The following is a 14,469-nucleotide window of genomic DNA, read 5'->3' on the forward strand; positions in this document are numbered from 1 at the left end:
ATCTGCAAAATACAAATGTGGATACAGTGACCATATGGGGCAGATAGTTGAAGTTGAAGGAGAGCTACAAAGTTCAGGTCTGACCACTGACCTGTAATGCAAGAAGTATGATGTAAAACCTTAATTGAATGTTCCTTAGGTAGCAAAATTTTGTGTATCTTGGGAAATTTGTGATCTTTTTTTACAAGGTAAAGCTGCTGATGTGTGTTTTTACAGCTCATCCACAACCATTGTCTACAGTCATAACAGGCTGAATTTGCATTTTTAAAAGGGCACAAAAGGGTACATTTCCTTATTTTTCTGGCTGCATTTTATTATGCAACATTTCCCTGAGCATGTATGTCATTGATAACCAGTCTGTCTTCCCAGGGCATATTTCCTCTTTTTTCTGACAGCCACTTACTTGTTTTACAACCTGTCCCTAAGTCAACATGCACGTCACTGCTAACTTACTGCAAGGGTGTTTTCACAGGGTACATTTCCTAATTGTTGTTGGCTGCAATTTGTAAAGCTCTTTTTTGTAAAAACAATGTAATATTCTTGGATAATGTGGATCAGCACAGAAGCCTTTTCTTTTCTTTAGGTAAGGTTTGTGACAGGGTGATTTACAGGAAGGAGGTTGTGGAAGACAGGTGCAGAGCTTTGTTACCCTGTAATAAAATGCCCAAACAAGAATCTTTATATCAGTATAATCAACTGTGAAAACTGATGACAAGGTTCAGTGGTTGGCTTTACATCTTCATTTACTATGCTGGAGTTGTGCGAATTGAAGTGCTGGGGTACTTTTCTTTCGTGCCCTAAATGTGTGCACTGATCTGTACTCCCAAAAAACATTTTTATCTGTGTTGAAAAACTGAATGATATCTAACGCTTCAATTGTCAACACCTTAGCTATATTTTTTCTGCAAAATGGGTTTTTTCAACTTTTTTTTGCATCGTTTGAAAGAAAAAAAAAGTCACAAGAACAGTGTGTACCTAAACCACCTTATCCCTGATTAAAACTATTCAGTTGTTGACTCATTTTACACCACTGTGTAAAATGAGTGGCGGTGCGGATAAATATACATGATTTTGCACACCTGTGCCGCCCTGTAGCAGTATTTCTGCTATAGGGCAGCACAGAAGCTATTAATAGTAATGGCACAAAAAGTTTAAAAATAAAAATATTTTTTAAAAATGAAGATGCCTCAGAGGGGGAGATAAACAACACAGATTTTTCCCCTGTCAGCTCCTGCATACTGCTTTGTACGGCAGTACAAAGTGCTCCTTACAGTGTAAATCACACAAACAGTACACAGTAAACAGCACACAGTTAACCCTTTGATCGCGCTCACATTTTAAACCCTTCCTGCCCAGTGCCATTAGTATAGTGGCAGTACTTTTTTTTAGCACTAATCACTGTATTGGTGTCACTGGGGATGTTAGTTCCCTCCAGTGTCAGAATGCCCACCACAGTCCTGCTATAAGTCGCTGATCACCACCATTACTAGTAAAAAGAAAAAAAAAATCCAGTATATATACTGCCATAATGCAATAACTTTCACGTAAACCAATTAATTTACATGCATTGAGATTTTTTTTTTAGCAAAGACATGTAGTAGAATACATTTTGACCTGAATTTATGATGAATTTTTTTTTTGTTTTTAATGGGCATGTTTAATAGTCAAAAATATAGTTTTTTTTTAAATTGTGTTTATAGCACAAAAAATAAAAAACACAGAGTTGATCAAATACCACCAAAAGAAAGCTCTATTTGTGGGGAAAAAAATGACATACATTTAATTTGGGTGCTGTGTTGCATGACCGCACAATTGTCAATTAAAGTAACGCAGCACCGTATCACAAAAAATGTCCTGGTCAGGAAGGGGGTAAATTCTCTGGAGGGCAAGTAAATTGAAAGAGTTAGCATGACTTAAAGTGTTACTAAACCCACAACAGTAAAATCAGTCTGTATATGTAGTAAAGCATGCGTGTTATACTCACTGTGGAACCTAAGGGGTAAATCCTCTGCATTGTGTAAAAATGATGTTTGATCCTGTCTTCTCTGATCCTTGCCTTCTACTGTCCTCAATATACCTCTAATAGAACAGAGACTTGGAGGCAAGTTGCACATGCTCAGTTTGGTGTGCATTGCTAGAGAGTTTTTTTTCTTGAGAGAGTGCATGTGATCAGCACAGGGACAATCAGCACTGTCCAGACAGAGGTTCAGGGGTCCTGCAGGAGGATAGAATAAAACTCCTTCTGCAAGCTTTAACCAGTGCTCTGCTGGGCACTGATAGAAGTCACAAGACTGCTTCAACTGCTGATGAGAAAAGGTATTTAGCAATTTATATTTACTAAAATAATTGCACTTCCATGTTCTGTGCTGTGTACTGTGGGAAACCAGATAGGCAGGGTCTAAGGATTAGTAACACTTTAACAGAACAAGAGAGTAGAAAAACATAACTAATTTTAAACTGTTCACAAAACAGTAATTTCTTCTGTAGCTAGCTAAAAACACAAGCCTTATGAACAACCAAAAACCAGCTCTGAAATATAAAAAAACTTTACACTTCTCTACTGTGTACAGTGTCTAAATAAGTGAAATACAATAATAATCAAGTCCCATAAAATGATGATTCAAATCCAAAAAAGATTGTGAGGCATTCTTTTTTTGGATTCAAATCATCATTTTATTTGAACACTGTTCATTTAAAAATATTTCAGTGCTGCTTTTTAGTTATTTGTGAACTGAAACACAAGGGGGTGTTATTTTACCAGCAGCTTAGGGAAGTATAGCTGAGCGCAGGAAGAGTAGGATACTTAGGCCTTAAACCGTGAGCTACATAAAAACATAAAATATTTTCTTCTGGATGCCCACAAGAGAGATATCAAACATGAGGGATTCTGAGTAATATAATGGTTTATAGTAGTTAAAGTGCATAGCAAAAATGCAATTAGTAAAGATTTAGGTATCTCTTAGAAATATACTGTATTGTAACATCCCCATATACTGTAAGCCTCTCTACTTGCTGTCCATTGATCTATAGGCAATCAACCCTATTAGACATTGTGAGTCCAATCTACCGCAAAGGTTTAAAAGTAGTATAGAGATTTCTGTTTCGGAGAGCTGAGGAAAAGTGAAAATATAACTATTTGATTACAAAACTGTTGGAATTAATTTTGACTCAAAATATATTTGTGTAGAGTGGCTCCCACTATTGGTCTACACCAACTTGTACTTTGGAAGAGGGTGAGAGCACCAACTCTTGATGAGGCCTTAAAAAAGAGAAAGGGGAAGCGCCAACTAAGTGTGATATTAAAGTACACCATTTATTGTCAAAGGGTTGGTTAAACACACTCACAAGATGTAAGATATATGTTCATACATCATATGAGGCATTGGCCACTCATCACCATCCTGAACAACTGCCTCTGCAATCCCAAAGCTGTAGATGGTAGTGTTGGGGCATGGATGCCCTGTAGGAAGCAGGAAGTCCTCAACCACCATGGAATGTATGGGCATAAGTGATGTTACTGAAAGAGAACCGAGGGCTGGGCCCACAGATTCAGAGGGTACACGATGCCACACAGACAGCGGTTCTTTTACAACAATTACGTTTACTGAACAGTTATAGTGAACAAGTAGTTGAGCATACATAAACAGAATGATGACAGTGCATAACCATACAGTAAGAATAATACTGTCTAACACTAACCCCGTACTTGCGGACTTTTCCCCAATGTCCAGAAAGCAGCCTGGCTGCGCCTGAATGTTCCTGAGCAAGATATAATGTTGGGGTGCATCCTAAGTATTGCGCAATACTATTTGTAATCCAAAGGAAAGTGGAGTATGTCTCTTGTAGCTTTCTGGTATATCCAAAATGTCACTGAACACCTGTGGTACAAGAACTGGACCATACAGTCACTTGTTTCCCGATCTCGTCGCGGTGAATCTTCCCTAGGTGCCGTCGCCAGACTCCACTGTGAGCCATAAATCCTCTTCCAGGCTCCACACAGATTCTCCAGATGTCCTCAGCATACACCAGCCAGACACAGACCCCTCTCACTTCCTGCTTTCCACTGGAACTCCTCCCCTTCTCAGAGAGTTTGTGATGCAGTAAGTAATTTCCTAATTGCAGCCTCATACCTGCATTTACAGTTCACTATGGCCCTTCTGAGGGTCCTACTCGGCCCCTAAATTAGCATTCATTAAACTTTATAAGGTAAATAAGCATTAGTTTTTGTCTTAGTAAACCTCAATGCAAAATCGATTCTTGTACTTTGCTGCCATCTACTGACCAAAGAGCAAAGTGCAGTTTAACATTGCACATCAGTATTTATCCAGGCCCCACACCCTTACATTACCAGAGAGAGAGAGGCTGGAAAAGGCTACACACTCAAAGCCTTTGCTCCTTTTACAGGCCTGGGGTTGCAATACTACACGCTACTATATACACTATTGCAAAGAACAATGGTGTCAATGGCAATATATATATCGAGAAAATAAATATGAAACAGCAAAAATAAAGCAAAAATAAAATATATGATATCAGATGTACTTGGAAACTGGAAGATATCTGCTCTTAGTGTACTTTATTTTAAGATGCTTCTAGGGGAGACTTTTGTTGTGTGAAAATGGCATTGCTGAATAAAGATATTTGTTGCCAGATTTTGCAGGATTGCACTAGTGAAATACTGCTGGAGTATAATTGGGTTGTGCACTCCTTAGTCGATCAGGTCAGGTTTCTGTTTAGTGAAATACAGCCTTTGATAGAACTATCTCAGAAAAAATGTCATCCTGGTATTCCTCAAGATCTTGACGATTTCTCTTTTCCCTTTAGTATGTCTCAGGTTGTGTCCCTAGTGTGGATGCTGCAAGATAACAAATCTTACTTTCTTCTTGAGCATTACTCTCAAAGGGATCTGTTATCACTGCTGTGCACTCTCTAGTCAGACAAGGAAAATGCCAAATGAACATTGTTTAGCCTCTACTCCGAGCCTGGTCAGAGATACTATACCCAGTTTTAGTTGATTCACACCAATTCAGTTCTGCCTCTAGGCACCAAGAATCTCTAAGTTAATTTCCCTTATCCTTCATTGTCCTCAGTAACCCCCACAAAAATCTTCCTCTTCTACTGATACCTTTCAACTTCTACTCACCACTCCCCCACCAGCAACACAATCTGCTTGGAGCCCTGAAATCACTTGTAGGACTCCAATGTCTGCTATTCCAGCCGAGCCTGATCCGATGCCTGCTGTTCCAGTCCAACCTGATCTGATGCCTGCCTTTCGAGTCCAGCCTGATCTGATGCCTGCTGTTCCAGTCCAGCCTGATCTGATGCCTGCCATTTCAGCCCAGCCTGATCTGATGCCTGCTGCACAGTCTGCCTCTGTTGGTCAAAAGCCTGCTGCCTAATCTGCTTCTGATGGTCTGGTGTCTACTGCCCAGCCTGCCGATGCTGATCTGGTGCCTGCTACCCAGACAGCCTATGATACTAGGATTAAGCTCTAACCAGCTGTTGGGTTTGATACCTGCGAGTCTCCATGTTTGTTGCATGTTTGCCAGGGATTTCCTGTCTGATCCAAGATTCCTACAGTCACCTTGCCTGAGCCCCTTTTACAGTGTTTTGCTTGTGTTGCGCCAAAGCCTGGTGGTCCAGATATTACCTCTGTAACCAGTAACTGCATTTGACATAACAGCCCTAGTGTTAATGATTGTCTACCTCTCTGATATCCGCAAGAAGAGAGGAAGAAGGGTTGGAAGCATAGGGCCACAAAATTCAATCCTTATCTTATTTGCTGCTACAAAAGAAGAGGAAATAAAAACAGTACATAAAAAGGTGGCTGGTATCCATCCTTGAGAAGGAGAAGGAAAAAGGATCTAGACCGAAATAAAAATGGCTTCTATACACATTTGAAGAGGAGGAAGAAAAGGACACATCAGAAGGCCAGAAAACATGGCTGCTCTGCATCCTTAAGGAGGATGAAGAGGAGAAGGAGGGAAATGGCATTTTAGCAGAACTCTAAAGTGGCTGCTATGAGAAGTAACCCATTGCTGCCACCAATCTTTCTAGTGCAGAATCATGTGTTTCCTCCAAACTGATATGCCAAAGGCAGTGGATGCAGACCACATTGGTGCCGTCTACAGCAGATCAGTTAATAAAGGTTTACACTGCAGAGCTTTTTCTATTTTCTGCTTATTTAAGTGCTTGCATACTGTACTGGCACTAGCTAATTTCTACCAAACAGATATCGGAAGTCTATATTCTGATTATTTTGGGAATAATTAGGAATATGAGGATAGGAAGGGGTTCAGATATTGTGAGGTTGAGATTGTGAATTGTTTTTGTGTACTCTGTTTTTTTTGGGTTTTTTTGGAAGTATCACACTGCATTGTCCTAAAAGTTCAATAATAATAATATGTCAAAACAAACAAACCCCCCCCCCAAAAAAAAACAAAACAAAAGAAAACCTCACAAGCTATATTTCTAAAGTGTTTCTCCACTGAGCAATTTGTATTAAAGAGATATTAAAGTCTTATTTTTATATCAAACATGTTATACTTACCTGCTCTGTGTAGTGGTTTTGCACAGAGCAGATGTGATCCTCCTCTTCTTGGGTCCCCTGCTGGTGCTCTTTGCCCCTCTGAGTGCTTTATATGTCCATTCACACACAGAGCCCTGTGTCTGTGAAAATTGCACTGTTACGTAACACCACAAATCTTTTTTTTTTAGATTTATTATTTGTGTAGCTGTTTCCTAAGAGCAGGTTTATCTATAGGGCATCATAGGCAGTCTTCATTTGCATTAAACAGATTGTAATGTGCATATAAGGGACAGCCAAGAACAGTAAATTTAAATTGCATTGATACACAGAAACCAAGCCATGAGATCTTTAGTTACATTGGTCAATCTTGGACCAATGTAAGTATGCTTATTCCATACCTGTGGGACCAATATGAAAGGTGACAATCACTGCAGATTCTGGGGATACTACAGTGATCACCATAGTCTTCTGGGTCCTGTGCCAAGCAGCTGCCCTTCTCCATAGTGAACACAGGAAGTCAACAGAGAAAAAGTAAGAGTTCAATGCATTTGTTGTGAACTTTGAAGATGAACTTCTCCATAATACCTACGGCTATAGTGTTGCAAAAAGGTCTATTTTAAAGAACGTTTACTGAGTGTTCAGAATTTGAGCATAATCTGGGAACAGGTTCACTTTAAATGTGACAATACTTAACAAAATGATTTACATATTAGAATATGCATGCAGTGTAATTAGAATGCCAAGACCAATAAAGATTCTAGGATAGGGATTAGCTCCTGGTTCAACGCAAACCCATGTTTAGATTAAATGTTGCCTGTTTGACCAAGCCAAACTTCTGCTTGCAGCAGAAAGTGAAACATTTAGCAGTGGTATTGCTACCCCTGTTTAATTTGAAAGCCTACTGCCCAAGTTGATTGTTAGAGAGCTGGTAGCCAGTGCCCTCCTAACAGTCAGTGGGACATCCCTGCCCAGTCAATTCAGCTGTCAGTTAGGAACTCTGACTGTTCAGAAAAAAAAAAAAATTACTATTCTCAGGTATGATTGAGTAAAAATGTGTTAGTGGTACCAGAGGGCACAGGCAGTTGTCCTCCTAAAAGGTTTTTTATAGTTATAGTCCTCAACTATGGGTACATAAAAATCAGTAAGGGCACCACTGTTTTATGGAAAAGTAGACAGGCCTAAATGTAGGGAAACAAGCCATGGGCAGCTATTTTTCTAAAAATAAAAAAGTAAAGACATAATTGATGTTTGGATGGGTATAAATTGGCCTGTGTCACTATAGTTTGATCACAGTGCAAACTAATTAAAAGTATTTTCATTTAATTTCAACTTTTTAAATATTATTTTCTTAATGTGTTCATGGAGTAAAAATCTGTTAATTACATGATGCCTTTTGGTTTAGCATAAGTCAATAAACTGGGCAAAACAACGTATCCAATATGACCAAGCACAATATTCTACTGCTCCTAAAAAAGTCAATTGACTGCAGAGGATGCCTTTATCCAAAATATCTCATGCAAGAAATTAAACTAGCTCCACTTATGATAACATACTGAACTCATTAACTAAGGTGATCAATTAAGGTGGGCTAAAATAATTTAAAACTAAAAATGAGTGTAACTGGTATCCAATTTAAAAATGTAAATTTTATAAAGGGCTTTTAAACAAATATTTTTTCATTACTACTTAGAGCATCAGGAGCCAAAATAATAATAATAATTGCAAAATAATAATAATTATTATTATTATTAGTTGTAGATTTTTTCAATGTTTCACGTAACTCTGGTACAGGATCAAAAACTTAAATCAGATCCATGTTCAAGAAAGACTGACAACAACCAACTATTCCCATGCAACATGATGGTGCTACTGTGCTACTGTGCTCTGAGTAATACGATACAACGTTGCTCCTCTTACTAGAGTCCCTAAATTTATTCTGCTAAAAAAAAACTTTTTTTACATATTGCAGTAGGATACATGTGTAATACGTCACATTTGACAATGTTTACCAAACCAGCCCTCAAAGTCCCACTAATTGTGTATGCATGTGGGTATGCCAATACACTGTTAAGTTACATAGCAGTGACACCAATGACCCCCAGCTTAGTAAATTGGAGGTTACCTGAAAATCATAAGTAATGGTTGAAGATGTATAGCTAAGAAGCATTAAGCAATTTTTTATGTACACTGGCTTACTGATTAGCGTTTGCACTTAGTTGTGGATAAGCCCTTTAGCAAATGAGAACACAGTCTCAGGGACTTTGTAGGGAGCTGGCAACCTAATTGCTCAGCTGCTGAAGCATCTGGATTGCAGCAAAATATCTTTTATCCCAGCGTCAGTGTGAAAAAACACTGTGAAAAAATTGTCAGTTGATATGGACTGCAGTTATAGAACATACCAGATGAAAGGGATTAGATCGAACAGTGAAGGAGGTGAGAGGTCGTCTGGAGAGATCTGAAGGTGTTCCCTATTGATATGAAAAGACACAGTACACTTCTTTGTGTGAGTGCTTTAGTGATCAGAAAATTAGATGTAATTAGAATACACGTAGGCAATGGGATATCGTTCATGTCTCTTCATCCTGCTGATAAGAATCTCCAAGAAATTGGTGCCAAGAAAAAAATTCGAAATATTTAAAATTGTCCTTCAAACCAATGATGTGCAGTATAACATTTCTCCATAGCTGCCCTGAAAATGTATGTCAAAAGCTCTCCAGTTTAAGAAGACCAACAGGTGCAATTGGATGGATCACACACAGTATTTATTTAAAAAATATATTTTAGAAATTTGGCAATTTGGTTTCTTTTATATGACAATAACATCCAAAGGAGTACAATTTCTATGTGAAACTCCAGATAGCTCTGCAGAGAAAAGTCAATGGCATAGTGGTTGACAATGCTGAGAATCCTGGCGGATCTTCTAGTTTTGCATGAGAGCAAAAAATGATGGAATCGCCAACGCTGGTACCGATACGCATTGGACTTAGGGATATATGTATCTCAACACATAAAAATTATAATGTGACAAACACAACTATTGCTCACTAAGGTATTTAAAGACACTCGTGCCAAACAAGTGAGCCTCTCCAAAAACCCATACAATGTGCCCTCAGAGTAAACAGGGCAGAATAAGTAGCAGCAAATAAATTGGGTGTAAACTTATTCTGTTTTCATACTGTGCATATATGTGCATATGCATGGAGATAACCCTGCAAAGCAATGTGATCTTTTTTACTTTTAGTGTTTTTTACAGTCAAGTTTAATTGCAGTATTGTTCCTATGTAACATATATGAATGAAATAACCAGTACACTTTGACTGGTTGACCAGATTTGTGGACGCAACTATGCATCAGTGTGTTCAATTTCTTTTGTAAATCATGTCCAATGTCTACGTGATTGTATAGAATAGACAATGCAGTCACTATTGCTGTGGAACACCCGAAATGTCCCTAGTAGCCACCGATCATGTGAGCTAGACTTCCTGGGCTTTAGGTCTCATGAATGCACTTGCAAACAATTGTTTTACTAAAACTGGAGAGTGCAAACTACAAGATAGCCAATCAGCTTCTAATTTCAGTTTGTTCAATTAAGCTTTGACAAAAAAAAACAAAACTGGAAGATGATTGGTTGCTATGCAGAGCTGCACCAGATTTTGCACTCTCCAGTTATTTATTACTCAAAAAATAATGTATTTTGATAAGACTGACACTTTGCCTACTACATTAAAGCATTAAAGTGTGGATTTTAACCTCCCTAGCAGTATGATTATGTCTATATTTCTGTGCTCAAAGCGGTACTTTTTTTGCATGGAAATATGTAGTTTTTTTTATTGTAGGCCTGTAATTTTTAGGAATAACTCACTGAAATCTGTCCAAACAAAAGTCTAGTAAATATCCCGGGTATGTTAAAATTTGAAACATGAAATAATAAATTATAATTTAATAAATAATATAATAATAATAAATGTAATTCAATAAGATAATCAAACCAAAAACACTGAATTTTGAAATATAGCGCCAAGTTCGCACATCCCTGAGGAAAATCGTTTTCGGTGTCTGATGACGAATTTCCCCACGAATCATTATCACTAAATTGTGCAAGTGGTTCTAATTTACTATCGCTGCTCTCTAGCTGGTCTAAAACCGATTTTGACCTAAAGAGACGCTTTTTGGACACCATGGACATTTCTCAGTTTCCAGGCAGAAAGAACGGTAAAAATGCAGGTAGGGCACAGGACAAAGCACTAGGGATAAAATGTATGTGAAATGGTTTGATACAGTAATGTTTTACTATGTGATTTTAGTGAATTTAGTGAATGTCACTTTTTGTTATTTTCAAATTTCCCACCGCTCCATCCCCATACGTACCGACGTCGCAGGGGACAGAACCCAGATGACAGATGCCGGCATCCGCCGGAGGACATTACAGGGGACACTTCAGGAGGGACATCGCGGGAGCGCAGGACAAGGTAAGAGAACAACAGATCCCGGAGCAGTGCCGCATGGTAAGCCCGAGTGTAGCTCGGGGTTACCGCTTGTGCTACTGAAACTTTACCCCTAGCTACACTCGGGAATACCGCCAGGGAGGCTAACAGTCAGTTCAAATATTGTGAATTTCTGTTTAATAAAAACAAAGGTTTTTTTTACATTTTGACGGAAAAACTTAATAAGCCAAGACAACATAACTTTAAAGCCCAACTTTATCTAAAACTTTGCTTTTTGTATTTTGTACTGGAGAATAGGAACAGTCAAACTTGTTTTACTTTCTCTGTTTACTTTTTTGCGAAGATCAAAATTTCTATGAAACTTTTTGTTTTGATGAACAAGGGGAAGGCAAAATTAGGGTTTTTTCATGTTTTATTGTGTCAAAATCAACCTGCTTTTTTGCTTTATTATTTTAGGGGGGGTTCACAAAAAATTAAAACAAAGACAGTACACAAAACAAATGTCAAATACAGAAAATGCACAAATAAGAAGAACCTTAAAAAAGCCTGAAACAAATTACTACTCTTTTCAGGAAATAAACATTTGGCTATAGTTAGACTTGAAATATTTACTAAAGTCAATGGCACTACTTTAAATACTTTTGCAGAAAGGATGTGCTTTTTACAAGAATGGCACACCAGCGAACTATTGTCTGTAACCTGGTAGGTCTTTATGTATCCTAAATGTTTTACATTGTAAATTTTGGTGGATTAAAATTTTCTTACCTGGGCATGTGATGGAGGTAGACCTCTCCGTATGTAAACACCAAACAAGGCATCTTTCCCCAAGGAGATGTTAAATTTTAGGAATTGTGGCTGAACAACATGGAGGTGGGATCTCCAGAACACCCCTGCTGGTACTTCCCGAGTTATACGACGTCCAATTTCCACTTCCCCAATGTCTATGCTGCTGTTTCTCGTGGGTCCTAAAAATATAATAATTAGTATATATTTATCTGATTCCTGCATTTGTATTGTATGATAAAAGGGATAGTATAATCTACTTTACAGAGATCATCATACATGATTTCTAGAAAGGACGTCCTTGAGGATTTTTAAAAAGCATTACTTTTACTTTCATCTTGACTTATTACCTCTGAAGAAGAGTACTGAATATTTCTATTCTGATCAAATTGTAGTTAAATTATATACTATGTGCTCATGGTAACCAACCTTTACTAAGCAAATCAAAGTTCCCTGGCAGCCAAGCAAAAGCAAGTACAGCCATTTTATAACATAAAAACACAATATGAAAATCTTATGAACCATGCAATCTTCAGCATTTTTACAGTGGTATTTTTTAAATATATGTAAATATATTTGCACATATAACACTTTAACTAATTTATAGATTAAAATATATATATTTATTTCAATAAAGCTTAGGGAGGTAAAAAGTACAAACCTCAGGACAAGGATTGCTATTGGTTCCATAGCAAACAGATATGAAAACATACAGTAAGTGCACTTATTCAACTTGATTTGAGATAATTGGATATTGTAAAAAATACATAGTATTATGAAGGATACTATAAAATGCTACTCTTTTAACCAGTTCCACACTGCCCTATAGCAGAAATACTGCTGCAGGGCGGCATGAGTGCACAAAATCACGTATATATATATATATATATATATACGTGATCTTGCAGTTCCGGCGCCCTACCCGGTTCGCCATTCACAGCCTTGGCTGTCAATCACTAGGTCCCGGCCGGTGATTACTCACCAGCACCTGGTGATTGGCAAGTATCTCCTACAGGGGAGAGACCTGTATGTAAACAATACAGATTTCTCCCCTGTCATCTCCTGCACACTGCTTTGTATGGCTCTGCATAGCAGAGCCATACAAAGCAGTGAGTGTACAGTGAAGCACACACAGCCTCATAGTAAAACAGCACACAACACATAGTTAATCCTTCCATCACCCTAGATGTTAACCCCTTCATGCCCAGTGCCATTTATACAGTGTCAGCGCTTTGTATTAGCACTGATCACTGTATTGGTGTCACTGGGGATGTAAGTGCCACCAAGTCAGTTCCCCCCAGTGTCAGAATGCCCGCTGCAGTCCTGTTATAAGTCGCTGATTGCCGCCATTACTAGTAAAAAAGAATTCCAGTATATATATATCACCATTTGTAAACGCTATAACTTTTATGTAAACCAATTAATTTACATGTATTGGGATTTTTTTTTAGCAAAGACGTGTAGTAGAATACATTTTGGCCTAAATTTATGATTAAATTTGATTTTTAAAATTTTTTACTGGACATGTCTAATAGTAAAAAGTAAAAATTTTTTGTTATTTTTGCCAGTCTTTTATTACTTATAGCGCAAAAAAAAAGAAAAAACACACAGGCAATCAAATACCACTGAAAGAAAGCTCTATTTGGGGGGAAAAATTTTCATTTGGGTGCAGCGTTGCATGACCGCGCAATTCTCAGCTAAAGTAATGCAGCGCCGTATCATAAAAAATGGCCTGGTCAGGAAGTGGGGTAAATCCTCTGGAGGGCAAGTGGTTAAAGAAATTATTAAAACAACACAATATTCACAATTAAATTGCAGTCTGGATTTGTTTAAACACAAGCAGTTGAGGAAGCATACTTATAAGTATATACCTGTATTTAACTACATTTAACTATATACCTGTATTTAACTACAGACCAAACATCTGAACAATCAAACTAGATGACCTTTGTAGCATAATGTTAAAGTGGTATTAAACCCAAAACCAAAAATATCATATATTGCAGTTTACCAATCATTAGATGTGGTGGCTGCATTAGTTTTCTATTTTTAGGCTGTTTCCCTTTATTTTCACCTGGTGATCTGGCCACATCTCGTGTATTAGAATGCCCCCACTCTGGATGAATGAGCATAGGGAGCACCATCGGACAGCTGCAATGTCAGTAAGGGGGGGGGGAGTGTTAGATGTGCTAGCAGATTTAAATACACTAACAAATTGAAGCCAAAGTCCAGGTAATACTTAATAAGAAGTTACAGAAAACAGTTGTTTTCCTTTTGGGATAAAGGTTTTACATAAATAAAAACTGATCATTGTAAGCACCCCTGGTTGTCTGATACCTTTAAATTATTCATTTTGCTGGATATTTGGTTCTTTTGAAAAACAACAGACCTACTGGCTAGATCATGAGTTGAAAATAGAAGAAAGAAAGCATGAAAAAGAAAATGAATGCAGCCATCACATCTAATAAATGGTAATCCGCAATATAATGAATGTTTGCTTTTGGGTTTAATACACTTTAAGGTGCTACTGTCACAAATCTGGGTAACCTAAATTACATTTATGATACATTATCAAATGTTAGCTTTAATTAAATGTGCACGGCAAAATCATTTGTAGATCCAAATATACGAGTTGCTGAAATTATATGCATATCTCAACTTTTCATGTTAAATTTGAGGTTGATTGACCTCCTTCATATCCAAGGTAGCCTA

The 14,469-nt window shown here is 37.7% G+C and overlaps 1 protein-coding gene across 9 annotated transcripts in view; it reads right to left on the bottom strand.

Annotated features, from left to right (window-relative positions):
- TENM2 (teneurin transmembrane protein 2) overlaps window positions 1-14,469 on the bottom strand; it is a 1,359,942-nt gene that overhangs the window by 415,271 nt on the left and 930,202 nt on the right. For all 9 annotated transcript variants that reach the window (XM_089656707.1, XM_089656704.1, XM_089656705.1 and 6 more), the window contains one exon: window positions 11,740-11,939. In XM_089656707.1, coding sequence (XP_089512833.1) covers window positions 11,740-11,939 — 200 coding nt within the window. The remainder of the gene's footprint in view (window positions 1-11,739; window positions 11,940-14,469) is intronic.

Source organism: Staurois parvus, unplaced genomic scaffold, assembly GCF_062004578.1.
Source record: "Staurois parvus isolate SC_StPar_1 unplaced genomic scaffold, SC_StPar_1.0 ptg000930l, whole genome shotgun sequence".
Lineage (NCBI taxonomy): Eukaryota > Metazoa > Chordata > Amphibia > Anura > Ranidae > Staurois > Staurois parvus.